The 27,992-nt window shown below is 36.5% G+C and overlaps 1 protein-coding gene across 1 annotated transcript; it reads right to left on the bottom strand.

Annotated features, from left to right (window-relative positions):
* Position 1: 1 nt before the first annotated feature.
* On the bottom strand, positions 2-27,901 carry stmA (Protein EFR3 homolog stmA). The gene is made up of 20 exons (XM_068769103.1): positions 27,818-27,901; positions 23,954-24,158; positions 21,843-21,993; positions 21,527-21,679; positions 20,878-20,976; positions 19,747-19,901; positions 18,390-18,468; positions 16,865-17,009; positions 15,128-15,198; positions 13,766-13,960; positions 12,409-12,581; positions 11,588-11,691; positions 10,660-10,780; positions 9,207-9,342; positions 8,396-8,512; positions 7,502-7,622; positions 6,028-6,116; positions 3,368-3,529; positions 2,460-2,597; positions 2-495 (listed from the first exon to the last, which is right to left on the bottom strand). Exons 1-19 carry the CDS (start codon positions 27,882-27,884, stop codon positions 2,466-2,468), a joined length of 2,475 nt encoding a protein of 824 aa, XP_068625204.1. The 5' UTR covers positions 27,885-27,901; the 3' UTR covers positions 2-495; positions 2,460-2,465.
* Between the last annotated feature and the right edge of the window lie 91 nt (positions 27,902-27,992).

Genomic DNA, 27,992 nt, shown 5'->3' with positions numbered 1-27,992 from the left:
GTATAGTGATGTACAACGGCACATTATCGATATAGTAGTGTTACAAATATATAACATCAATAAAAATCGATTTAAGAAAATATCGATTTTTCTTGACAACATTGCATTACAGTTGCAGATGTATCGATTATTTTGAAGCCATTTTTAATCGACGTAGTCACATCACTACATCGGTACTGAATAGTGATGTACACTGTATGTCATCAATATAGTGCTGTTGCAATACATAGATATATTAAATCAAATATATCGATATAGATCCGTGGATAGTTATAAAGTCTATAACACTAAAATATTAATTATTATAAGTAACAATGGTCTAAATTCTATTAGCTAAGCGGTTATATCGGAGCTACATAATAGAGAAACAACGTATGCCTTGACGCATGGCAACCTTTGGCAGTAATTATACGATAAGTCATGGAAGCATTGTTAATGACGTCACGAATTCAAAATGGCGCATGCCATGCAAATCGATATCTCGCTTTTGAGCGCCTGGAATAGAAAATTACATAAATACATAAATTGATCATTGCTAGCGGTGATTGTTTATAGGTTTTAACACCTATAAACCAACTTGTATCTCCACTGTTGGGACTCAGAGTTAAGGAAATCCAATAATTCAACAGATCACCAAGTTCTGTTAATGTATAGATGTTACCTTACTAAGACACAAATTGTTATTGCAATGTTTTAATACAAAGTAAAAAAATACCCGTTGTTACTGGAGAAAAATTGACACAAATGGAGAACTGGACGCTGGAATAAAGATGTAAGAGCAGGAGAGATCAATAGAGGAGAGATATTACCGAAGGAGAGATGTTACTGGAAGAGAGCTATCAATGGAGGAGAGATATAACTGAAGAACAGATGTTACTAAAGGAGGGATGTTACAGAATGAGAGATATTGACTGAATGAGAGATGTTACTGGAAGAAATCTGTCAATGTAGGAAAGATGTTACTGAAGGAGGGATGTTACTGGAAGAGAGTTGTCAATGGAGGAGAGATATAAATGAAGGAGGGATGTTACTTGAAGAAAGCTATCAGTGGACGAAAGATGTTACTGAATGAGGGATGTTACTGGAAGAGATCTTTCAATGTAGGAAAGATGTTACTAAAGGAGGGATGTTACTGAAAGAGATCTGTGAATGCAGGAAAGATGTTACTGAAGGAGAGATGTTACTGATGGAGGGATGTTATTAAGTGAGTGATGTTACAGGAAAAGAGCTGTTACTGCCGATGAGTTACTGAGGGAGATCCATTACCTAAGGAGTGCTTTTCTGGATTAAAGTCAATGTCAAACGAGTAGATCCATGACTACATGTGACTTGTTACATGTGAAAAGCTGTTATTCAACAAGAGCTTTAGCTGGGCAAAATGCTGTCGTGAATGAAGCAGATTTGTTACTGGAGGAAAGGTGTTATCAGAGTAGAACTGTTGCTGGTAATGTGTTACTAGAGAAGAACTTTTACTACAAAAGACCTTTTTCGAAGGAGAACTGTTACTGGATGGAAGCTATTAATGGGGTAGATCTTTCATTTAGGAGAGCTGTTATTCGTGAAAAGCAGTTCCTAAAGTAGAGTTTTCGCTAAGAGAGAGCTGCCAATGGAAAAGAGCGAAGTTTATAGAGAACAGTCCTTGAAATAGATCTGGAATAAAGGAAGAAAGCTGTGACTTAATTAATGTTACTAGATGAGAGATGACACTGGAAGTAAGGTGTTACTGAAGCAAAGCTGTAGGTAGAGCTCTAGATGAAAAAAAGCTATTTTGCTGAAGAAAAAATGTTCTATTAGAGAGCTGTTACTAAAAGAGAATTGTTTTTGGAGAAAAGCTGTTGCTAGCAGAGAGCTGCCAATAGAACAGAGCTGTCACTCGAGGAACGCTTTTACTTTAAGATCTTTTTTCGTTACTGGATGAGAACTGTCAATGGAGTAGGTCTATGAATGAAGAAGTGCTGTTATAAAAGCAGTTACTGAAGAAAAGCTTTAGTTAAGAGAGAAGAACAGCTTTAGCCGTGAGAGAATAAGAGCTTTAGCCGAGTGAGAAGAAGAGCTTTAGTCGAAAGAGAAGAAGAGCTTTAGCCGAGTGAGAAGAAGAGCTTTAGTAGAAAGAGAAGAAGAGCTTTAGCCGAGAGAGAAGAAGAGCTTTAGCCGAGAGAGAAGAAGAGCTTTAGCCAAGAGAGAACAAGAGCTACCAATGGAAAAAACAGCAGAACTTAAAGAAAACCGTTCTTGAATTAGAGCTGCTATTGAGTGAGATGATATAAGCGTTGACACTGCAGTAGCAATGTCTGCAGAAGAAAGCTTATACCAAGACAGAACAAACTAGCAGAGTGCTGTTAATGGAGTAAAGATGTCCCTAGAAAATAGCAGTTATTTAAACATTTTATTACCGAAGAAGTGTTGTTATTAGAAAGATGATAGAAGAGGAGAGTAGAAGATCAGAATAACAAGCATACCGTGTTTTAGTAGAGGAAGAGCTCGGGCAGGCACTGGTCTTGTGCCCGACGTAACTTGGCGCTGGGCGAGCCGCCTGCCAGCAGCGGCTCCTGGGACAGCGACGAGAAGATCTCTTGCAGCTTGTCCTGGATCTCATACTGCGAAGATCATTTTATTTTAGTTAACAGATTTATCATATTTAATGTTATTGTTACGTCTGCGCGTGTTTACTGCAGACAATAAGCAGAGTAAGGTGCAACAGATTATATTTTTTATTCTATTTTATTTATTTATTTAATATTCTTTATTGTACACGATAAGATACATAATATACAGATACAATAATATATATATACAGAAATATATATATATATATACACAGAATATATATATACAGAAAAGTACAATGGGCGGTCTTATCACACAAGGCAATCTCTTACAGACAACCATAGTAAGGAAAAAATAAAAGTACTTATAAAGGGTAGTTCACGTGTACAAAAAAATACATATTCACAAACAAATGAACATAAATATACATAAACATGCATAGACATACATACATAAACACACATACATACGTATATAACATATATACTTATAATAAAAAAGGTTTAATACATATTATAAATATAATACAATAATAAAAAAAACATCTAACTGACTTCGATCAGTATTGGTTCGATCGCACTTGCCTCAGAAAGAAACAGAAGAAGAAAAAGAAATGAATTAACAGATAGATAATTACAGGTCTAGTAAATGGTTCTTAAACATTTTCTTGAAAATAGGTAGTATTTTACATATCTAGAAAATCTTATAGATTAAAAATAAATACTAAATATCAAAACTTGAGTACATATGATAATACAGATTGGTTATAACGGAGGTGGATCTCATATAGGATTTCCTCAAGAAAATAAAGTATACATACCTTAGGCTGCGTGAGGTGCAGCAGGTAGTCGAAGGGTGCTGTCCGGAAGGTGTTATTCAGGGTGGCCCTCTTTCGCTCCGCTTCCCTCTTCTCGGCCTCGCTGGGCCCGTGGGCCGCACGCCTCAGTGCCTCCAGGCTCACGCTGTCCGATTGCGTGGTGTGCTGTTAACACAATAATTTCTTTACCTACCCACATTTTTTAACCTAACTTACACTGCTGCCCAAATGGTATTGATAGATTCAGATAGATATACCCAGCTTATACCTCATATAAGGTAGTGAAGGTTGAGGACTCCTTGAGGAGTCGATTCAACCCATTGAAGGCATAGATCTACCGCAAAGATATCTAAGGAGGGATATACCATAATCTCCACACTTGGCAGGCTGGTTGACGATCGCAGTGTGGTATTATGGTACGCATAGGAAGCTGTTGCCCATCTTCTGGAAACTTCTTTCTGAGCTGTGACAATCTTATGTAATTATTGCACAAAATGCTGGAAAAAAAAAACAAGTACAAAAACAAAGTGTAAGATTGAATCCAAAATCCTTCCACCGTTTTTTTAATAATTATTATGTATTTATGATATATTTCTCTTCTTTCTTTTTCTCTTATATCTCCGCGTGTGCTCCCCTTGCCTAACATGAAGAATATCACCACTCCCACTCTTACTGGGATGTCGTAAAAGACGACATACAGGATAATATCTTCTACCGTGCCGATCCCACGCCAGGATACAAACGAATGATGTGTAAGTAAGAAAAGAAAAGCGGCGACGTACTGTGCTCACTCTGTGTTTGGCACTAATCGGTGTAACATAACTCCCGAAGATGCCCCGTGGAGGTGTGAAACACGTGATGAGTAATTTGACGGTGGCAGTTGTGTGATTCGCATTGTTTGCCGCATACGCTTTTATCAGCGGGCTGGCGGGCACTTTGTTGCACGACTACCACTGCGTGTGCGGAAGTGGCTAAATATTGGTCCTTTTCTTACTTAGGATGAACTTCCGCAAGGTAAAGCCTGATTCCATTAAATATGAATGATGTCTAGTTAGGAAGTGACTAACTACGAAGTAACGCAGTGAAAATAGACAACTTCGTCGCTATTTAAAACAAGAGAAGGTTACATGAGCTCAAATCCAATAAAATCTCTATTGAAGCATCATAGGTAGACACCTCAGTCATAAAATTATATCCCCCCATCTCGAAGTCACAGTTCTTGTTCACGTTTGGGTTCCCACAGATGGGATTTAAATTTATGCCTCCTAAAATGTTTCTTACATATAAAAATAAATGAAGTCTATATATCCACTATACAGATAATAATATAATGATTTTATATGACTGTATCTAAAGTTAAATTTAATATGAATCTAAACGGTATACATCAACATTCTGTAAATATTTACATAATATCATGTATATATATACCACATCAAGTCTTTCTTTTCTTCCGTAGCTCTCTGTTGTTTGGTGACTCCAATTCCAAAATTCAGTGTCAGTGCGCTGCGAGGCAGATTTAGGTAAGAACTAAAGAAGTACACACTTCTCTTTTTTATCAAACTACTCTTCTTTTAGAAACGAACTCTATCATAAATAATGGCGTATTAATTTTTAAAATTGATAAAAACTGCGCCTTTACTTTCTGTAATGGTTATTGGGATTGGTCAATGTGGACACTGCTTTCTAGTTGACAGTGGTCTAATTGGCCAAGAGGCGTGGTTTACTCATTACTCAGGAGAGGTAAGGGGGGTAGTCACTAAAGTTTTCGTTTTTGGTAAACGAGGTGAGAATGAATTTTAATTTCCAATTACATTGTATTTTATTCCGATTTTTCTTCTCCTCCCGTTTTTGGCATGCTTCTCGCTGTCTTATCTCTTACTCTTTGACAGGGACGTGTGATTCTAAATAAGTTTTTTTCAGTGTTTTTTTTTTTAGAACAGAGATGGTTACGTCTATCTCCTTCCGCAGAGGAGACGGAGTAACAGAAAAGGGTACCGTCCCCCAGAGTCAAAGATCAAAATCGCTTCAAAGAACGAAGGGGGGAGTCTCGTACTTTTAAGACTACCTTTTAGTCTCTTTGATTAACGGACTCGGTGAAGTCCGTTGCTCGTGTTAAATGTAAAGACCGAGAAAGAACGAAAGAAAGAGAAGGCTAGATTTATCACCTGAGACAGAGATATGAGGGACAACTGACTATAGTAAGTCTATGTCTATAATAAAGGGAAGACGTGAGTATATTCCACAAGTGAAATAGAAAACTTTAGAAGTCTTTCACTTCTGGTAGACGGTATATTGAAACGTACCACATTTTTAGTGGCAACCCTAACATCAGTTACTAATCAATGGTGAATAGAAAACCATTAACAAACACTTGTATTTACGTAAACGCCGAATCGCAGCATGATGGCTCGATGATTCCGGTTGTACTTTTCTATGAACATCCTGTATTCTTCGTCCAATGCGTCGTATTGAGTTTGCTGCGGCGGGATAATATCTCTTAGAATATCATGCAGTTTGAGCAGTTTTTTTCCGGGTCATAAAATATAAAGAGGATGTGTGAATGAAAGGGCATACGCACGTGTCTACGTATGTATATCTCTCTCTTTCTCTCTGTGTTAACATGTAGGTATGTGTAGGTTAATGTGTTTGTATGTACGTACCCGCTGCACGCCGGGCGAGCTATTTGCGCTGTCCAGCTCTGCAGGTCCTGCCGCGATATCCGCTAAGCTATCACGACCTTGGGCAGCTCCTAAATGGAAACACTCTTCAATGATTACTCTAGTTTTGTTGGACATGGATTTTCGCAGCTCTTTCAGATTTTCGCTTCGAAATTTCTTTCTATATATAGATACATATGATGAAATATGAATAAGTATGAAAAAGAGGTGAACCACATATAAAATTATAAGTATGAAAGAGAGATGAATAACGCATAAAATTCTTAAAGAAGATTTATAAAGGCAGTCTGAGGATGTAGTAAAAGAGATGCATATAGCGCGAAAGAGATGGAATAACTAATTTTATTTAGATCATTATTATTTTTCAGAAGGTGCTTTGTACATGAGCCTCCTCTAGCTTACAGTCACTGAATCAACCGAGGAATTTTTCTACGAGATCGAATCTTCAAATGAAATTTACCGACATGGCCCAGCTGATTAGTTAAAATAGCATCGGGCAGACCAAGTCAGAAGAGATGGCTACTGGAGCAGTAAGGTTCTGAATTGGAGACCATGAAAAAACGCAGCGTGGGACCCGCAAGGATCCAAGTTCCCGACGGGCCCTATTATAAATGTGAGGAATTTTTCCAACAGTGGACGTTACAATTGAAATAATGACAATGATGATGAACTTTAAAGAGAAAAATCAAAGACCGGGACCACGAGGATCCGTAGACCAGAGACCGGCAAACGCAGCGTGGGATGTCCAGCCACAATGGACAGACGACATTATGTTCATCGGAAGATACTGGATCCAGGTGCAAAGCTGGTTCTATTAAAAACGTGAAGCATGTAGCTATCCAAGTAGCTGTTCCTTGGTTCCTTTTGATATATAAAAATTAGAAGATTTACTCTTTACGCGTGAAATACAATACAATGCGATTAAAATAAGAATAGGACGGGCTCTCGGCTAACTTCACAAATATAAGTACGGTCAGCATTAAATATATAAAATAAAAAAATAATAATAATTGTTTTTGTTGATTGTTTAATTTGTTCTACAGTGAGCAAAAGAGGTAGTGTTTTACATCGGCGAGCTCGAGAGATTATCAGCAATGTTGATAAGTACTTCGAGGAAGAGAAAAAACGTGCCATTATGTTGTTGGACCAGTTAAAACAAGCAAGAATTGTACCAGGGCCAGATGGCAATATTCATATATCGCGTGATGTATTTGGAAGTTTCATTAAGCATTTGGAAACTGCTTCGAAGGTAAACGAGCGAGTGACTTTAGCCACTGGTATTATTTTTTAACATTGCTTTTTTTGCACACTATACCAGGTTCCCGTTGTGACGTCACAACATGGCGCTAGGCCGGTCCTATTCTTATTTTAATCGTATTGTACAGAAGGTCAATATCCATGATGAAGTACTGTTATCCCCCTTCCCCTCCAGTTTATTATTGACCAAAGAACTCACCAGCTTCAACCCAGCTGTGCCGATGTGCCAAGCCCGCCGCGCTTCCCGAACTATACGGCAGCGGGGACTGCAGTCTACTGGTGTCGATACCGCAAGCTTTCAGACACTCTGCCAGCGCCATCTGTAACAAAAGTACATACATTTATACTGGTTACATTTTTTTTTCTCTATCTGGATATTTCCTTTTTATTTAACCCGTTTTAGTGACCTCTTTTGCTCCCCTACATTTTAAATAATTTTTTCACATAATATTTAATATTCATTCTCATCATACATTCAATTCAACGTATACCATTCATTCTCCTATCTTCATTTCACATTATCTATCATTCCTTCCCATTCTTTTTTCACTTTCATCACCTTTTCTTCTGGATTCTACATTTACATTTATTCATTTAATTACCTCTTTTCTTTGGCTTTAACATTTATCTCAACTTTTCTGTTCATTCTTTATTCTTATTCTTTTTCTTACAGGCTAATATCACAGATTAAAATTATCACGAATTTAAAAATTTATCACAGGTTGAAATTTTTTTTCTAGATGCTGCAGCCTTATTGGACTTTATATATTACGAAACAGAACGCTAAAGGCTTATAAACCTCAACTGTAATATTACTCGATTTTATAGGAAATCTATAAGTTCTACATCCCAGATGGTTCTATAACCCCAAACATGAATTATAATCTAAATGAGTGCTATGAGAAAGATAGAAATTATGAAGGATGAAAGAGGAAAGAAAGAGAGAGAGAGAGAAAGGGTGAAAATAGAAAGGTTTTTATCCCTGTTTCAAAAATAAGATGGAGGAAAGAACAGTACCCAATAACGGAGGCTTTCATTAAAAGTGAAACTGAAATGTTATATAAGGAAAAGAGAAAAAAGATGAATTAGTTACCTGATCAATCATCAAGTAAGGCAGTTTCGAGGGCATTCGCGATGGAGACAGGTTGTCGTAATCTTCTAGAAGCGGTGGCAGAAGATGCGGGGCCTCCTCGCGACGGGCTTCAATAATCTGTAAAATATATTACATGACTTATGAACGTTTATATTCTAAATTAGATTTTTAGTCTGCTACCTCATCATTGTAGTTATAAGACGTTCACTGTTGGACATAGCCCCCCCTCCCTCTCATAGACTAATATTATTTATTGGCGGCCTGGGTTAAGTCAAGTTTTCCAACGAACTTAATAAGAACATCATCTCTTCTGAGTCGCTCCGTGGTCTTCCCTCTCCAGAACTTTAATGCCATCTGTTCTCCGTGCTATATAGCAAGATACTGCTACGACTGCAGATCTCATAGATCATCATGGTTTATACTATGACAACTATGTAACAATTAAATTATTCAAAAACTTCAATTGCAAATTATTCACTCTAAATTGTGTGTTTACAAAAAGATACATATCCAATAATGATTCAAAACAAAAGATAATAACAAATAATTTTGGATATCTCTTTGATATTGCTACCATATATGCTTTTGGGTGACTTATTTTGAATTTTATTTTACAAATTTTTCCTCTAACATAGTCAGAGCCTTTATTTACTAAATATCTAGACGGGGGGTGGGGGGAATCCTCATTGGACGCCTGGGAATAGAGGGCCCAGGCAGTGTCAGACTTTTACTGACTAAAACTGGGGTGACTGACTGACTTTGGTTGACTGTTATAGCTGGTATAGAATAAGATATATATATCTCATCTCACCCTGGATACGTAGTCTTTGAGAGCGGGTAGGGGTAGCACGTGTGGGGGTAGTGCACACAGCGAAATAGCTACCGCGTGGAGTCTGCATTGTTGAGAGCTACTCAAGACCGGATTGCTCAGCGCTGATTGTTGAATACTGTGAACACGAATTTAAATTTTAAGTAAATTTATTCAAATAGCCCGTGTACCAGCTTTCAAATCGTCAATTATTTTAACATTATAAGCAATAAGCTACCACCGGCTAGCTGATCTAAGAGCCGACCAGAAACTAATAATCAATCGCACTTTATTAACAACCTATTTGTTAAACCTATGTCTTCCAGCCGTTACTTCTAACAGAAGAAGAAAAGAAAAAAGAAAAAAAATTTCGATCACTATATATTAAAATTATCTAATAGATTCAGGCGTTACCTCACGGAAGTCCATCCTAACTAAGAAAGGAACTAATATATAGCTACTTCCGCTATGCAGCAGTAGTCGTGCAATGAAGTGCACCCGCTGATAAATGCGCGTGCGATAAACAATGCGAAACACAACTACCACCATTAAACTACCCTACACGTGTTTCACCCCTCCACGGGGCATCCTCAGGAGATGTTACACCGACCAGTGCCAAACACCGAGTCAAAAAGACGATGTATAGGGCGGACGGGTGGTGTACTTCATTGCACGACTACTGCTGCATAGCAGAAGTAACTATATATTAGTCCCTTTCTTAGATATTAAAATTAATTATTGTTCATTTTATGTTTTTGAAGAGTTTGTACAGCCAGAATTTATTGGTCTGTTGCATTGTTATACAGTTTTAAAGTAATAACTTTACATTTGATTGTAAATAGGTGCTCAAGCCTGCTAAACATTCAGTACATTAAAATTTTGACACCGTTAACCGAACATCCTGTATACATTAAATTCCTCCATAGTTAGATTATTTATTTAATACTAAGCAATGATTGTGTTTAATGTTGTTTAGTGTTATTTTTTTATGTTATTATCTACATTCAATAAATATTAACGTCTGTGCCTTTTTGGACGATTAACATATCCGAAAAAAAAAAAAGTTTTCTCCTCACGTTTTTGCATATTACAGTATTTACTAAATCTCTAAATATATTTTAACGACGCCATAACAATGTCCAGTTTTTTAAAATTACGTTTCTCGCGACTACTTCCTCATCTTTACTCCATATTTCCATCATCAGGTTGTGCGCTAGTGTGCGGCGGTTACCGTATTCGCCACATTGATGAATCTCGCGATTGCATCTTCAGTCTCATCCGTGTATCACACGCACGTGTGTGACGTGATACTGCTTCCACCGCATGTGACACTGTTATACATCCCCAGGATGTCTATTGTTCAACGGACAACGATGACTGCCTCCCACTTTAGCCCCTGATCCTCGTGGTTTCCGTGCCACAGCTATTGTTGTTTGGTGTCCATATCTTCACTTACGCCAGTATGAGTTGCAGCATATCACACACCGTCTCCTCAGACGCCAGCTCTAAGCAGAGTAAAGCCAGGGTCGTGTAGATCGATTCCACGTTCTCTACCGTGTTCGACTCCAGCTGGAGACCTGGAAGTACCATGATTTTGTTAATAATCTGCCAAATGGCATTTGCAGACTTCATGAAGCTTAGCCTAAAGTTTCTTTTCGTTGTCGGTTCAGCCTATAGACGACCACTGCAAAGCATAATCTTCCCAAAGATATCTACGAGGAGATATACCATAATCACCACGCCTGGCAGGTGATTTGGTGATCGCAGTGTGGTATTATTGTGGTCAGAGGATGCTGCTGTCCATCCTCTTGAAACTTGTTTGTGAGCAGTGGAAATCCTATACAATTAATGAACAAAGTGTGAATTTAAGATTGCATTTCTGAAAGACCAGCTACTTTCGATCACAATTCTAAGTCCTCTATCACTGCTTAAAAAGCCCATTATATAATAATACAAAATTAACCTGTAATTTAGTTTTTATTCATTTTTTAGGCAATTACTTAGAGTCGTTGAATTGCAGTGTGAAGCGATTGAATTCGAAATTATACAAGAACAGGTCATTGTGAACTTAACTTTCTAATTTGAAATGATTTGATTAATTACACAATTTGGCTAGCTGGGACATCTCTCCTTGGCTTATATTTAGAAGTAAACATCAGCTGAGATGATTATGATGATAAATAATAATATATAGTCAATTAAAAATAAAACTGGTCATTGTAAACTCAGATTTCTAATTTGACGCGATTTGAATAATTATAGGGTGTGGCTGGATTAGACATCTCATCTTGTCTAATATCCAACGTTGGACATAGCTAAAAAACGGGTCATTAGAAAATTTACTTTCGAAACGATTTGATTCGGCTGAGAATTATTACACTCACCATCATACAGTGAGCTGAAGATGGCGTAGCCGTGCTTGCTGATGAAGATCAGGTCAGGTCGCGAGCACTTCTCCACCGTCAGGCCCAGTTCCGCATAATCTACACTGAAATATGTAACACCTTTGAATACATCTATCTCTCTTATTTCCATGAGATTAGACAAAGAGATCATATCGTTAGTTACCTTATTTTCAATATTCAAACAAGTTCATTAAAAAGGAAATATATTGGGCCACAGTTAATGGCAGTCACATCAGTTTATTGACCCCTCTCCCCTTTTGTTATCTCTCTCTCTCTCTCTCTATCTCCACTTCTTACGAATGATTAGTAATACAAACACAAGTTATTAAATAATATTTAACTGAAAAATCAATTCACATAACCACTCTCCTTTTGCTATCTCTCATTCTATCTCCACTTCTTACGAATGATTAGTAACAAAAACATAAATTATTAAATCATAATTAACAGAAACGTCAATTCATACACCCACTCTTCATTTGCTATCTCTCTTTCTCTATCTCCACTTCTTACGAACGATTAGTAACATAAACATAAATAATTAAATCATAATTAACAGAAACGTCAATTCATACACCCACCCTTCTTTTGCTACCTCTCTTTCTCTATCTTCACTTCTTATGATTGAATAATAACACAAACATAGAATCATACCTCCACCTACTCTCTTTATCTCCATTTCCTGTAACGGTAAACAATTACAGACCCCTTCCACTTCGGAGTGACTAGTAACAGGAATTTATCACAGCCCCCCCTCCCCCTTTTGCTACCACTATTTTTGTGATATTGTGTGTGCTTACGTTGGTAGAGCTAATAGCGGTGCGTTTCCACGTCGATCAAGCAGCGTGTGCAGGATTCGCTGCAGCAAAGCACGCGTGCCTGCTTCTCCTGCTCCTGACAACCGTAGCAGCGCCTCCAGGAATGCTGCAGGGAAGGCCTTGCTTAACTCCGTCGTTTTATACGTCGTACCTACCTACACAAAGACATAACACATTTTTAAAACAAAAGTGGAGAGATTTCTATTATTTCTAATTATTTTTTTAAATGGTTCCATTTAGTTCGACCCGTACGGAATTTGTTTATTTAGGTCAAAATTAGAAATTGAAATTTAAGCTCCTTTCCGTTGTCAGATTGATTTGAAATTTGGTACACACATTTAATTTAGATGACAATGCAATATAATGAAATCAATAACATTATAAATCTAAGATGGCCGCCGATACGAAATGGCGGATTACGTATTTTTCCTTAACCCCCTCAATATGGGTATCAAATGAAAGGGCTAGTAAAACACGATGATTATGTCAAAATTTAAAATACAAGATGGACGCCGTTCCAATATGACGGACTAGGTACATATTTTTCTACCACCACCACAATATGGGTATCAAAAAACCGTTTAACTTAAAAGTTTTTTAAATGTATTTTTTAGACGCCCACTGCAAAACCGTCTCCTCCTCGCAGCCACGGACTTCCAGCTACTTTGACTATGTGGTCGGTCCAACTCATAGGTTACTCATCTCTTGTCTCCCGGTTCGTGAAAACCTCTCTATCCTAACAGACATTGGTTGCACGATCGATGTAGCCCCGCCCACTGTCACATCAGACATTTTGATTTACATTCACACTTTTTTACTTATAATTATAAAGATAAAATACAATTTTTGAAAATAGAATTCTTTTACATCAAGACAATTCTTTGCATTGGTACTAATAGTATGTATATACATTTTAGTTAGTCGTAAGATTATACAGGGTGATTGGTTATAGGTGTGTTTTAAAGAGTTGAATATATAGTGTATTTTTTAGCAAAAAGCAATATACAAGTTGATCATTTAGAATTATGTTTTTATTTAATACGACTGACCAATATCTTCTAGCAGTACAAAGTCTGCAGATAAGCTTTATATTTACACAATTAACGATTTTACAATCATCCTGTATAGCTTCGACGACTTCAACCCAGTGTGTTGTATTTACACGCCACCACTAGTTGTTATTCCCCACCGACTCCAGCTTATATTAATCCATTTATTGCTTTTATACCTATAAGTAATCACCCTGTATAATCAGTTCTAATAAACGGTTAGTGCATCTTTTTAATACGTTAAGACTAAAACCAGTTGAATCGCATGTTATTGGTAAGAAGATATTTACCTTCAAGAGGGACTTCAAGAGGATGCTCTGCAGCATGACGTCAGCCTTGGTGGCTTTCCCCCCACGTTGGCTGCTTGGGATCTTGCTTACGATGAACATCATGATATCTATCTTCTGGAAGTCAGGCAAATGATCCGCAAACTCTCCCAGCGCGTTGATCAATGCATCCTGGAATTGCTTCTCGTCGCTCTCTTTCTGTAAAGAATAAAGAGGATGAAGTTCTTTCCAGCTGTAATACATTTCTTTAGAGCTTCACTATCATATCAGCCAATATACGCCCACTGTAAGGTTCAGGCCTTCCTCAAAGACCTCCATGATGATCAGTCTTACGCTGCCCGCATCCAACGTCTTCCTATGACCTTGAATATATCTTTGGTCCACCAAGGGGGAGAGGGGGCTAACCAAGCTGCTCTTAATCCCCTCACTCGAGATTCAAATTAAGCCCACTGCAAGGCATAGGCCTTCCTCAAAGATATCTATGGCGAGTAACCGCAGATTGGCAGGCGGGTTGGCGATTGCAGTGCGGTATTATAGAACGCAGAGGATGCATACTCTGGAAACTTCTTTTGTAAGCAGATGCCATTCTATATAATTAATGCACAAAGTGTGAATTATATGAGATTGTTTTATGAAACCCGCGACTTAGAGCAAGTCTCATTCATCTAATAACTTGTTTCATCTAATATTTATTTTATCTAAAACTAAGAAATATAGGGTAGGCCAAAAATTTTGCAAATAGCAACACTTGATTTCTCCAAAATCGTGAGAGTAAGGGGCCAACGGCGAGACGGAGCACATCTCGACGATGTAATTTTTAAAAAATAAATTTTAATAAATGATAATTACGATAAATAAATCATAAACAAAATAGCATTTGTACTTTTATTTCTACACTTGTTTCAAAAGTGCAAAAATTTATGGCCACCCTATACAACAAACAACGTTTTCACATCTTCACTATTCGGTATATTTCTTGTGGTTATCATATCACTTCCGACACCAATTACCCAGAAATACCACAGCTGGACATAAACCTCCCCTATTTTCAAAAAGACTGAACAGAATCGACCAGAATTCAGGATCTTCCAACAAACTTCATAAGGTCATCTATCCAGTTTGTGGGTAGATGTCTCTCGCTGGGGTTTCTGGTCTGTCGTCTCCTCACCCTTAAAGCCTTATCGTCTGCCCACTGCCATTTGCAGGTTAATTTTGTTCGTCATTCCACATTCGATTTTGTAGATAAATCCCAACACTCCTCCCCATGACTCGTTGAGTGCCTGTCAACTTGCTGATGAAGCCCAGGTTGACCAAGTTTCTCTGCCAAGTCATATAACAACTTTTATACTAACACATTCAAATTACCTCACAGTCCCTGGCGACAGATGCCCGCAAGTTTGTTAGAAGATTATTTATTATCTCCAATACGGATGGACCTGAAACATATCACGTGGATAGTTTATTAAAAAAAAACTTTTAAGCATTGGAAACAGAAGATAAGTACATGCATTTATTAGATTGATTAAGTAGACTTTAAAAAGTAGCCGCATGTAAACGCATCTTTACATTTCATAACAATTTGTCAACGCCCGCTACGATCATCCGTCTCTTTCTCTTATTTAAAAAAAATAATTTGATTGTAATTCATGCCGGTAGTCTGAGTAAGTTCATTTTGCTTTATCAATCAATAATAAAAGTGATGGCCCAAATCGAAGACCTTGGTAAAAAAAGGACCAATATATAGCTACTTCCGCCATGCAGCAGTAGTCGTGAAAATAAAGTGCACCGCCCGCCAGCCCGCTGATAAATGCATTTATCATCGAAAGTAGCTATATATTGGTCCTTTTCTTACTTAGGATGGATTTCCCCAAAATAACGCCTGAATCCATTAGATATCGAAGACCTTGGGGTAACCCTTGAACTTAATTATTGCAAATTCCAAGCCTTTATGCAACCTATATTAAATGTTTATCTATACAAATAAATAAAATTGAAATATTGAAATGACAGCTTTTTACTACATGCACATGAATATATATACCGTACATATATTAAAATAACATTTTTAAAATTGTCCGTCTGCTTGTTCCGGCTTATCTCTGAAATGGCTCGACCGATTTTATCAGGACTCATACTGGCAAGAAGCTGATGTAATAAGAAGTAAATCAGGCTACTGTTATTAAATTAATTTCACGTGTGAGAAGTCGCGGGCACAGGTAGTAGGTAATAAGTTGAAGGGTGCAGCCTGTATATATATACCTTATTAATACATTAAATTACTTATTTGACCCTAGTTTTTATCAAATTGATATCTTCAGTCATTCTACACCAGTGTTTTTCAAAGCAGGGTCCACAGCCCACTGGGAGAATATTTGATTGCTACGGGGGGCAATTCGAAGGTAGACTCGACACGTGTTTAACCCTTTTGCTTTAATATATAAATTATATATGTTACTTTGGGGAAGGGGGAGGGGGGCGAAAGAATTTTAGAAAGGCTAAGGTGGGGGCGTGGCACAAAACAGGTTGGAAAATGCTGTTCTATAGTACAATGCGATTAAAATAAGAATAGGACCGGCCTAGCGCCATGTTGTGACGTCACAACGGGAACTTGGTATAGTGTGCAAAAAAAGCAATGTTAAAAAATAATACAAGTGGCTAAAGTCACTCGCTCGGCTACCTTCGAAGCAGTTTCCAAATGCTTAATGAAACTTCCAAATACATCATACGATATATGAATATTGCCATCTGGCCCTGGTACAATTCTTGCTTATTTTAACTGGTCCAACAACATAATGGCACGTTTTTTCACTTCCTCGAAGTACTTATCAACATTGCTGATAATCTCTCGAGCTCGCCGTAAAATGCTGACCGTACTTATATGAGTGAAGTTAGCCGAGAGCCCGTCCTATTCTTATTTTAATCGCATTGTATGATCATTGTAAGTTAATGAAAGTTATTTGGGAAGTAGGCAATCCTCCCACTAAGTATACCGACGATATGGTTAAGTTGGATCTTTGAGAAAGGCTGTGTTTACCGCAGTGATCATCATATTACATGATGATGAAGAAGCTTTTTAAAGTTTATAATAATCTGGTATCTCACCAACGCTGTCGGCGGCTGCGATGGCGACGATGTTGCTGAGGACAGAGGCCCGAGCGGCCCGCACACGGGTCCTTGCAGGTCCTGCGCCAGACCCAGCGCCTAAATGCTGCATTAGCGCCTCCACTACGCTGTAAGAGTACTGCGCCTGCAAATCCAAAGAACAGGGTGATCGGTGATGTAAAAGCTTTGAATGGTGATTTGAGTAACAAAGCTAAGGATGTCAAGTTAAAATAGTAGGATACTAAAAATATGTGATAGGGGGAACGAGTGGGGCTTACAATATTAGTAGGCCTACTGGAAGAAATTTCTGGTTAGAAATAAGTAGTGCCTGTTGTGTCAGTTATATTTGTATTGTTACTTTAGTGTTTTTATTGTGTACAATAAACTGTTAAATAAATAAATAATACCGGACGATTTTTGTCCGGTATTATTTATGTAAAAAATACCGGTATTTCAATATTACATTAGTTGATGAAAAATTGAATTTATGCACGATATAAATCCGATTTAAAATAATATTAATTTCACTGTATTAAAATCTATATCAGGTATATTTATTACACAAACATCGCCGAGTATGGCGCCATCGAGAAGCGACGATTTCAGCAATATAAAGCAACTGTTTATGTTTTACGTCTAATGCCCAATGAATATGTCTTGTTTATACATATACATAAAGTATGTAACACGAAAATTAAATTGTTTAAATTAGATTGTTACATTTTGCAAATCAGCTATAGTGTAAACAAATTAAAATTGAAGTTTTGATTGTTTATGTTTTTCAAGAGCATACTTTAATAAACAAAACGCAAGTTATTGATATTATTTCATAAATACTTTCAATTTAATTATAATTTTTGCTTCTTTAATTATATAATACCTTACGAGTCTATTATATGTAAAATTTAACATAGAATTTAATATTGGATTTCATATATTATTTGTTAACAAGTCAATATAACAACTGAGGTAAGTAAAAATGTAACTAGTAATTTTTTATTAACAACTTTATGTTATTAGCGCTGGAGTAATTGCAACTTGCTGTTTTATAATTAGTTTTCGCACGCCCTTTATTAATTTTATATACAAACCCCGAGAGATTATTCTCGACATTTATTGATACATAATTGTTAATTATTATAATTGTTACAGTATCAAATATAGCATTCTATAACACTATCGCAATAATAAGTTGTTAAGCAGAATGAAATTACAAGTTATTAGAAGCAATCTTTAATTTTTGATCATCGCGGGAGAGGAAAAAGAAAAGATCGATGAGCTTAGTATTTTTCCGAGGATAAAATCAGACCAAAAATCTAAAAGAGATTATATGGATTTGATGAGGATGTTGATGCTGTTGTTCATCAAATTTCAAGTATCAAATATCAATTTTAAGATTTTATTTCGGTATTGTAAGCCCTAGGAACGAGAGGCCCAGAAAAGTGGGGCCATGAAAAAAGGGGAGATCCTCAAAATTAATCACTGTATTCTGGTATTCCAAGTGGTTTTAATTATGTCAACGTACCTGAATCGAGAACATGATGATCTTGAAAGTGTGCACGGCGAAATCGTTCGGTACCCAAAGTTCGTGTCGATCGAAGTGGCTGAAGAGAAAATATATAAATCATACTCCCACTTTATACTATAGAAACAAAGCTTGTACCATCTATAAACGTCTACGGTAAGGTATATGTCTCCCCCTAAAATATTTATGGGGGGGATATAGCCACACTAGGGAGAGGGGCTGGTAATCGCAGTGTGGTATTAGGGTTACTTTTAATTAGTGCACAGTGTGAATTGTACATAGATTATCCCAAGCATCGAACCTCCACCGTGCAGTGGTATCCCAGCGGTATAGCATTGTGACATTTGAACATATATATTTAAGTTTAAAATATATTCAATACCCGAAGAGCTCTGAGCTTGTAAGATGTTACCACGGTGTCAGTGGAACGTATGAACGTACTCTCATACTGTATGGTATTTGTTGCCATATCTGTTCAGAATAGTGAATAGGTAGTATCCCTCTCCACCCCTTCTTCAACCTGTGATGACCATTCGATGTGTGCAACCAAGTGTGTGGCAATGGGAGGGCAAACATCGTTCGTGAAACTGATACATACTAGTTTTTTTTTTTAATTGGCCCCCGCTATTGGGGGCCTCTCGTACCCCTATCTTAGGTGGGACAGGGTCTTTATTGGCAATTTAATTTTTTTCACATAATTTTTTATTTTCATTTTCCACTTTCATTCTTCACATACTAGTTGGATCAATGACATAGATCAAGGTCATGGGAAATCACGGGATACGTTTACGTGGTCATCTTGGGGAGATATATAACATAGTGGGTGTCTATCATTCTCTACCAATAACAGGGACCTGAGGAATTAAAACGGGATATAAAACCAAGATATATCCGGGGGATGATTTCACCGCATGTAAAAGATTGATGGGTAAAAGCCTGGCTTGGCATTCCACGCTGCAGAGTTAAACACAGCCTGGTATGTTTGATAGTCATCAAAATTAATCTGGTTTTCCACCGCTGATCGTCCTGACGGATATGCATAAGCAGGTTGTAGCGCCATCTTTAGGATACCGATGACACCTTTTTCTCCCCCTAAAGGGAAGGATATCTGCCCCTTAACCCAAAAAAAAGTCCGCGGAAATTGTTAAATCATTGTCATCCTAATGAGATGGTTATATATATTATAAACATCAGCATTAGCTAATTGTAGGTTATTCATCAGTAATAATAGAAGATTGTAAAGTGTGTAAATGTAAAGATATTTTATTTCAAACTAAAATACTTATAAGAAATTTTTAGAAAGTTTATTTCGTGTATTTTGAACCTAGTTCATCATCAGATCGTAATGAGGACTTACGTAAGTACAGGGCGAAGTACACTTCGGATGTGGCCGAAGGAAGCACGCCCCACCAGCTCCCGGAGGCAAGCCTCTGCCAGCCGCGTGGGATCCTCTTCAGCACCATCACGGGTGTCTGTCTCCATGCATGACACCGTCTCGTATTTTTCAGCCACCTATAAATTGAATTACGCTATCATGTCAACCGGTACACGCCCACTGCAAGGCATAGTTAACAAAACCTTTGCGGGTCTGACTGTACGCATATGCAATAAAGTTCCTCAAGATATATCAGACCGTCTCTTTTCTTAGTTACAAATCTAAAATTAAAAGTATATTAGATTAATTTTATTATAGCATTCAAGAGTTTTTACTTGATCGAAATTAAACTTGGTTTGTCGACTTATTTACATGATTGATATTATAATGTACATGTGAAATATTTTTAAATTCCTTTTAAAAGAGCGTCTGTTGAGATTCAGACTGGCTTTTTTCGGCAGATCAGCCTTCCGAGCCTGTGCTAGATTATTACTTTTTTCGGCAAACCAGCCTTCCGAACCAGTGCTAGATTATTACTTCTTCTAAGTAAGAAAAGGACCAATATATAGCTACTTTCGCCATGCAGCAGTAATCGCCCACTGATAAATGCGCATGCGACAAACAATGCGAATTACACAACTACCACCGTTAAATCATTCAACACATGTTTCACCCCTCCACGGGGCATCCTCAGGAGTAATGTTACACCGATAAGTGCCAAACACCGAGTGAATAATCTAGTAATAGTAATGATTAATTAAGTAACTAATCGGGCTGGCGGGCGGTGCACTTTATTGCACGACTACTGCTGCATGGCGGAAGTAGCTATATATTGGTCCTTTTCTTACCTAGGATAGACTTTCGCAATATAACGCCTAAATCCATTACATTATTTATACTGTTAAAATAATTAATGATAGTTAAGCCTTTATAAAAAAAATTGCCACGTGTAAACACATCCTTAGCTTTTCTTTTATTTCAAATGTATGAACTTTAAAAAATAAGTTAATTTGAATTTGATGTCTTTTTATTTTTTTAATGACGTAACAAATTATTTTGAGTCTCCGGACAAAATCGTTAATTTTGGTTTTGATTTTTGAAAAAAATTATCACCTGCATATTATAGAGAAGCGATGGTACAATCTTGTCCATATGCTGCGCCTCCCAAATATTCTCCACCAGGTCGTCGGACACTGTTTTCCTTATCACACCCTGAAATACGTGAAACCTTTCAAAACATCTTCAAATTATTTCTGTAGATTAAACACACGTGGCTTCATGATAGAAAGAAATATGCAATTTTAAATTTAAATAGTAAATTCTCTTCATCGTGAATACTTGAGATATCTAATATATAAAATTCTCGTGTCACGGTGTTCGAACTTGAACTCCTCTGAAACGGCTTGACCAATTTTTACCAAATTTTATATGCGTATTAAGTAGGTCTGAGAATCGGCTACTATCTATTTTTCATACCCCTAAGTGATAAGGGTTGTTCACCCTTAAAAATTTTTTTTATTTTTTTGACGAAATTTTTTGTTTTTATTTTTTTATGATACAACATACAAAAATACATACAACCCTAAATTTTCACCCCTCTACGATCAACCCTTATCTTACATTTGTTAATTAAAAACTTTAATTTTTTTTGCAAAACAACGTTTGGGGGATCAGCTAGTATTTATATATATATAGCAATTCTTCTTTCTATGAGTGACAAAGTAATTACCTTCTTTAAATATATAGAATAGGATTCTCTCACCTGCAAGCCCTGGATGCCGGCCAGGCGTATCTTGTCCCTGGTGGGTTTATCGCCATGGTTGCTGTGGCACATTGCCGAGAATTTGGACACGAAGAAATCGTACCTCCTATGGTATGAAGGCGTGTCCTCCTCTATGTTAGCGAACCGGACGAACTGAAAGCAAGAACAATAATGTCTAGCTAAATATATTTATATAGCTAGACATTCACCCCTTTATAGCTTTTATACCTATAACCAATAACCTAATAAAGAAAGCTAAGTATTTAGTAAAAAAAAAAAAATTTAAAAAAGGGAACGAAGGTTGGATAAAACTCACACTCTGCGTGGCCAATATTTGAAGCTGAGGGTCCGTGGACTCTAGAAGTTTCTGCACCATCTTGAGGAAGCTCTCTACGAACAGGTTGAGGGTCTGGGAGTGGCAGGCCAGTAGCAGCTGGTCCATCGCCTCCATTGCAATGATAACGAAACTGAAATCAATTTCACTGTTTTAATTCTTTTTTTTCACTAACATGATGGACAGACGTCCTGGAAGATAATAAATTTTCCACAGAATTTAAAATGTCTACTCTCCCCTCTTCCTTCGCCTTATACCTCTACATTGTTGTAACAATTCTAATTTTTTTATTTTTGATCCTCATAAAAAATGAGGATCAAAAATAAAAAAATTAAAATTTTATATTAATTAAATTTTTCTTTTGTATCCATTATTTTTTTATTCTTTACTATTACACATGTCTATATCTCAATTTTTATTTCATTTTTTTAACACTGTTCACAATATTTTCAACCCTCCACCTCCTCCTCTTTTAACCTATCATGGGATTTAGAGCATATAACACTCTATAAAAGTAACCATAAATCATCATCAAGGATTAAGATCAGTCTTCGACAGTGATGAAGTTGACGTTGATATCATCATTTTAACCGCGGTAAGTCTACTGCTATACATAGGCCTCCACCAACACAATTCCAATAAGATCGATTGGAAACCGCATGCATGGTAATGATGAATTCCAAATTTAAAATGTAACATGTTTTTTTTTTAACTGTAAAAGAATTTGTGGCCAGACTTATCACCTAAGGTTACAACACCTCCAAATAAATAAACGTAACTTTTTTTTCTTGATTTTTTGCAATAGTTTTGATACAGTTTCACATAGTAATACCCTTGAAATGTTTCCGCATAAACATTCGCACAAGCGCATTTAAGTCAAGATAATAGTTTTATAAGATATCTTTATCTGAAGTGGTCACCGGATGGGTTTAGGTCTTCACTTCAGCTGACAATTAGAAACTATGATCCAATAAACTAATACGCCATTATTTTTATCTATAACTAATTTCCTTTCAAATACATCTACTCTGATACAAAGCTATTCTATCAACAGTTTTACACATAGTCTTAAAATCTACAAAGTGTTTATACATATTACACTACAAATCAAGACATTAACAATGGTAACTCCAGGGGCGTCTTAACCTATAGTGCAGGATGGGCAACGCACACGGGCGCGGCTGTCTCAGGGGACGCCGCGGCGCTCCCTGAGACAGCTAAGAGCATCATCTTGGACCATCATGGTACAACAATGATATGATAAGCAGCCAGCCAGCGCGTTAGCCAATTCGATACATTCCGCTTCTATTTCGCTGTCCATAAAACTTAAAACACAAGACGTAACATGAACTATCGCGGTTCGCCGCTTAGTTTCGCAACAGAGATATGCTACAGGCGCATAAAAACAATGAGTGTTATTCTGCCGTCATTAAAAGAAAGGCCGTAACTAATACCATACTGTAAGCTACACCTACTTATAAAATAGCTTATACTTATAAAAAATTAAATGTAAACCTGTAGTATTCTGGTTGGAAGGCGACAAAAATGAGGTGATGAATGAAACGAATGAACGAATTTGGGATGAATAAAAGATGAAAGAATAAATGAGAACGCAAATAAAGATGAAATATTTTTTTTAAATAGTCCCTCTTTACCCAAGATAGGGGATGATGTGGGGTCGCCAAATAGGAGTGCCATAAAAAAATAGTGGTGGAGGCCTGGGCTTTGCAGTTAGCGTCTATCGACTGATACAATGGTACAAAAAGTTTTACTTTTATTTCATATTTTACAATTAATTAAAATTAAAATTACCATTTTCAATTTTTTTTTAATTTAACTTAACATTTTTAATTCAAATTTTTAGATATCCTCCATCGCTTGTTGACAACTAATTTTCTCTATATCGACACTACAAATGTCAGGAGCACAGTGACATTTGGCGCCATTTGTAAAAATCAAGGCGCGTTCACACTATGACATTACTTTTGCCCACCTGTTATATGTCTCTTCTATGCCCTACACCAGTCTCGAAAGAAAAGCTCATCTCCGAAGTTGATCGTCTTAAAACATAAATAAATTTAGATATCACTTACCCATGCCTCCGCCTGTATATATCCCTGGAGGCCTTCTGGAACAGGTACTCGCCGATCCTGTCCAGCTTTTCAGGGCTGGAGAGTGAGTAGAACGTGAGCTTCTCCATGTTGGATTTGACCAGGCCATCCTGAGGTGACGCGGGGAAGATGTTGTCCACGAGACGCTTGTACCGGGGCCTTAGAGCAGAGAGGCAGCCGCAGCAACCTGAAGAAGAGGAAATGTGTAATAAAGAATTAAGAAAGTAAAATAAATGTGTAAATAAAGATAAATTAAATGTAAGATAAAATTAAAGAATAAAAATAAATAAATTGTACCTAGCCACCTTAGAGTAAGAAGATGATGGAAGAAAGGCGAGGAAAGAAAAAAAGTATAAAAAAGAGCAAAACGAAAGATATTGTGAAGGACAAAAGTAAAGAAAGATATTGTGACGCGTGAAAGAGAGTGATAAATAAAGAAGACTGAAAAAAAATTATTAAAGTCCCTAATCCCAAAAAGTTAGGGGTACGAGAGGCCCCCAATAGCGGGGGCCATAAAAAAAAATGAAGAAGAAGAGAAATAATAATTCCCGTTAAAAATATAGAACACAAGTGCGCCGCGTATTGTTTGCAGTCCTATGCTGAAAAGGTCCGCTTACACGAATGTACACAAAAACACAGAAACACACACAAACGTACACGAACACTAATTCTTTCGAAATAAATAATCAAAATTTACATGAATTTCTCTTATTGAAAATAAAATAATGTGTATATTTATATATCTTATTTTACACCAAAAAACTATATAAACATATCTAAAAAAATGTGACTAAAGCACATAGATAATAACTAAAAATTAAACAATTAATATAAAGGTACAACAGGCGGTCTTATCGCTCGAAGCGATCTCCATCCAAAGGTTGTTTACCGTTTTTGGATGGAGATGAGAGACATGAAGAAAAGGGCAGTTTAGTATGTATATAGTAAAAAAATACATTAAAATATATTATTTATTAACACTTTTTGGTACACCACAGACAAGAAATAGAGGAAAAAAAACAATTCATATGGTACAAGAGGCGGTCTTGTCGCTCGAGGCGATCTCTACCAGAGAACCTTTTGATGGAGACGAGAGACATGAATGATAGGGCACTTTAGGATGTACATACACACAAATACGTACATTACTATACAGACATACCTATATACAAAAATACTTATTTATACATATATACACATAGACATATCTATATGTAAAAGGTATTACATAAACACGAATAAATAACAAATGCTACACATTATCCTATTTTGGAGTCCAAGGTAGTGCCTTTTAGAGGCCAAAGTAGTACTCTTTTACCATTTTTTTAAATGCTGACATCTGTCAAAAATTAATCTCTATTGAACGCATCTTATTGGTTCTGGTAATTCATTCCATAACCTGACAGCGACAACAGTGAAAGACTTCACCATAGAAATAGGATGAACAGGCACAGACAATTTCAAGTTCTCCGATGATCATAGATATCATGTGAGCCACGTAAAATTAAATCTAGATTTAAGGAGTGAACAAAATACCATAGAAGGGAAAAGATGCGGGCATTCCGGCATAGTCGAATTGGCAAAAACTTGAGCTTATTACAAAACTGCCAAATATAAACCCAATACAAAAATTTTGAAGCCGCTTAAGCATATTGAGTTGTTCTATAATAATAATAAAAATTAGTGTCAGCATAATCAAGGATAGGAAGAAGGGATTATACCTCTGAAATCTTGGCATCTCTTTTTATGTATATATTTTTTTATTTAATTCGATTGTATTGTGTTTAATAAATACATTATTATTATCGTATTACTATTATAAATAAATACATTTAAAAACTTTTAAGTTAAACGGTTTTTTGATACCCATATTGTGGTGGTTGTGGAAAAATATGTACCTAGTCGGCCATATTGGAACGGCGTCCATCTTGAATTTTAAATTTTGACATAATCATCGTGTTTTACTAGTGTAGCCCTTTCATTTGATACCCATATTGAGGGGGTTAAGGAAAAATATGTAATCCGCCATTTTGTATCGGCGGCCATCTTAGATTTATAATGTTATTGATTTTATTATATTGTATTGTTATCTAAATTAAATGTGTGTACCAAATTTCAGATCAATCTGACAACGGGAAGGTGCTCAAATTTCAATTTCTAATTTTGACCCAAATGAATAAACAAATAAATTCCGTATGGGTCGAACTAAATAAAACCGTTTAATAATATAGCTGTCAGCATAACCAAGGATAGGAAGAAGGGATTATACCTCTGAAATCTTGGCATCTCTTTTTATGTATATATTTTTTTTATTTAATTCGATTGTATTGTTTTTAATAAATACATTATTATTATCGTATTATTATTATCAAATATGATACTCTTCTTCAACAATCCTTATTCGGTGGTTTTTTTATTACTTAGACATAAATCATTCCAGTGGCTACTATATGAACACATTAGCTAACAGAGAATAAACATGTGATTTGGTGTTCCATCATAAACTAGTAAATGGAATTATTAACCACAGTACCATTCTTTATTTGATTAGACAAAAATATCGCATTAGTTAATTAGTCGATATAACTTTGTGGTCCTTGTGTCTCGGAGTAACTCTATCCAAGCTTCTATATATATGTGGTAATCGGGATGCAGGGATTGAATTTTAAAATCCTTCGTGGGGCACAAATATTTATTTTAAAAAGAACTCCTAACCTAAAACTTTGCACGCTCTTTCGTCGTTCAACCGTAGTCCGTCTCCCTTACTCTTACACGCCTCTCGCTTGTACCATCTGACATTTCTATTCAAGCATGCTCTAACGTTCCATTCCACATATATACTCAAGATATAAAAGTCTGATATTAAATTAAGTTAACAGTAAGTTACTATAGATAAATAAATAAACATCGATGACTAGAGTACTTCAATCGAGCCTTAACCCTTTCCACTCCAAGGCTGTTATGTAGCATCGATAAAATTTAATTGAATTATAGTATCTTGCGATTCTAGAATATGTTTCATTCATTCGTGATTCAAACGTTTTAGTAACAAAAATCATTCCTGTTTTAAAATTTTCCGCAAAAAGAAGTATTACACCATGTCGAGTATCACTCGACAGTGGAGCTTGTGGAACAAAATCAGGGTCGAGTGACACTCGACGTTGGAGTGGAAAGGGTTAAATCGAATTTTTAAGGCTTTAAATCATTTAGAGGGTTACGCTGAGCTTTGCCTTGAATCAGAAATGAGGTCTGCAGATGCCGTCTTAAGTGGCAGTATGCCCGAAAAGTTATCTAATGTCTAGTAGATACCAGCTGGTAGATTAGCAGGTGGACCAACGTTATATTCAAGTTTGCGGGAAGTCGATAATCGTGGCGATCTTTGAGAGCTGATCTTTTTACTCATTTATAATTCAATTTCGCTGCAAAGTCACTATATACCTCCACCTTCTTGCTGACCTAGCACCTTCTATCTCCTTTTTAGCCGAAGGACACCCACTCTGCATGGCATATGATATATCCACGTTGAGCAGTTTTGGACACTCTTAAATCATCATCCAAAATGAAACACTTCTACGTATATCGACATCATCAGACATACGTCTATTACGAGAATAAACCACCAACAAAGATCGACACGAAGACCAGTTTTCAACCACCTACATCCAGCGAGTCTTCTTAAACTGGGTTATATGAACCAATTTCTCCATGTAAAAAAAACCTCACACTCTTTTCGATAGAAATAACACTATACTCACCACAAATCAATTATCGTGAATGTAAAATAAAACGAGCACATAAAATAAACATCCTGTATAACAATAATTGAAGAAAAATAATGAAACTCACAGGTCATATATACAGTTCTGCTGATAGTGAAACAGGTCCGGTGAACAATCTTGCGCATGGGCTGCATTTGACTGACAGTTATAACACGACACTTAACCGGAACATTAAACCACAACTTCTATGACTAAACTGTATTTAAAAAGTTATTTTATTTAAAAAAAAAACTTTATGAGAT

Source organism: Battus philenor, unplaced genomic scaffold, assembly GCF_028537555.1.
Source record: "Battus philenor isolate CCGP_79_NKW_IND1 unplaced genomic scaffold, ilBatPhil1.0.hap1 SCAF_27, whole genome shotgun sequence".
In the NCBI taxonomy this organism is placed as follows: domain Eukaryota; kingdom Metazoa; phylum Arthropoda; class Insecta; order Lepidoptera; family Papilionidae; genus Battus; species Battus philenor.
Note: the sequence above shows the minus strand (reverse complement) of the source record. Positions and strands in the feature narration are given on the sequence as shown.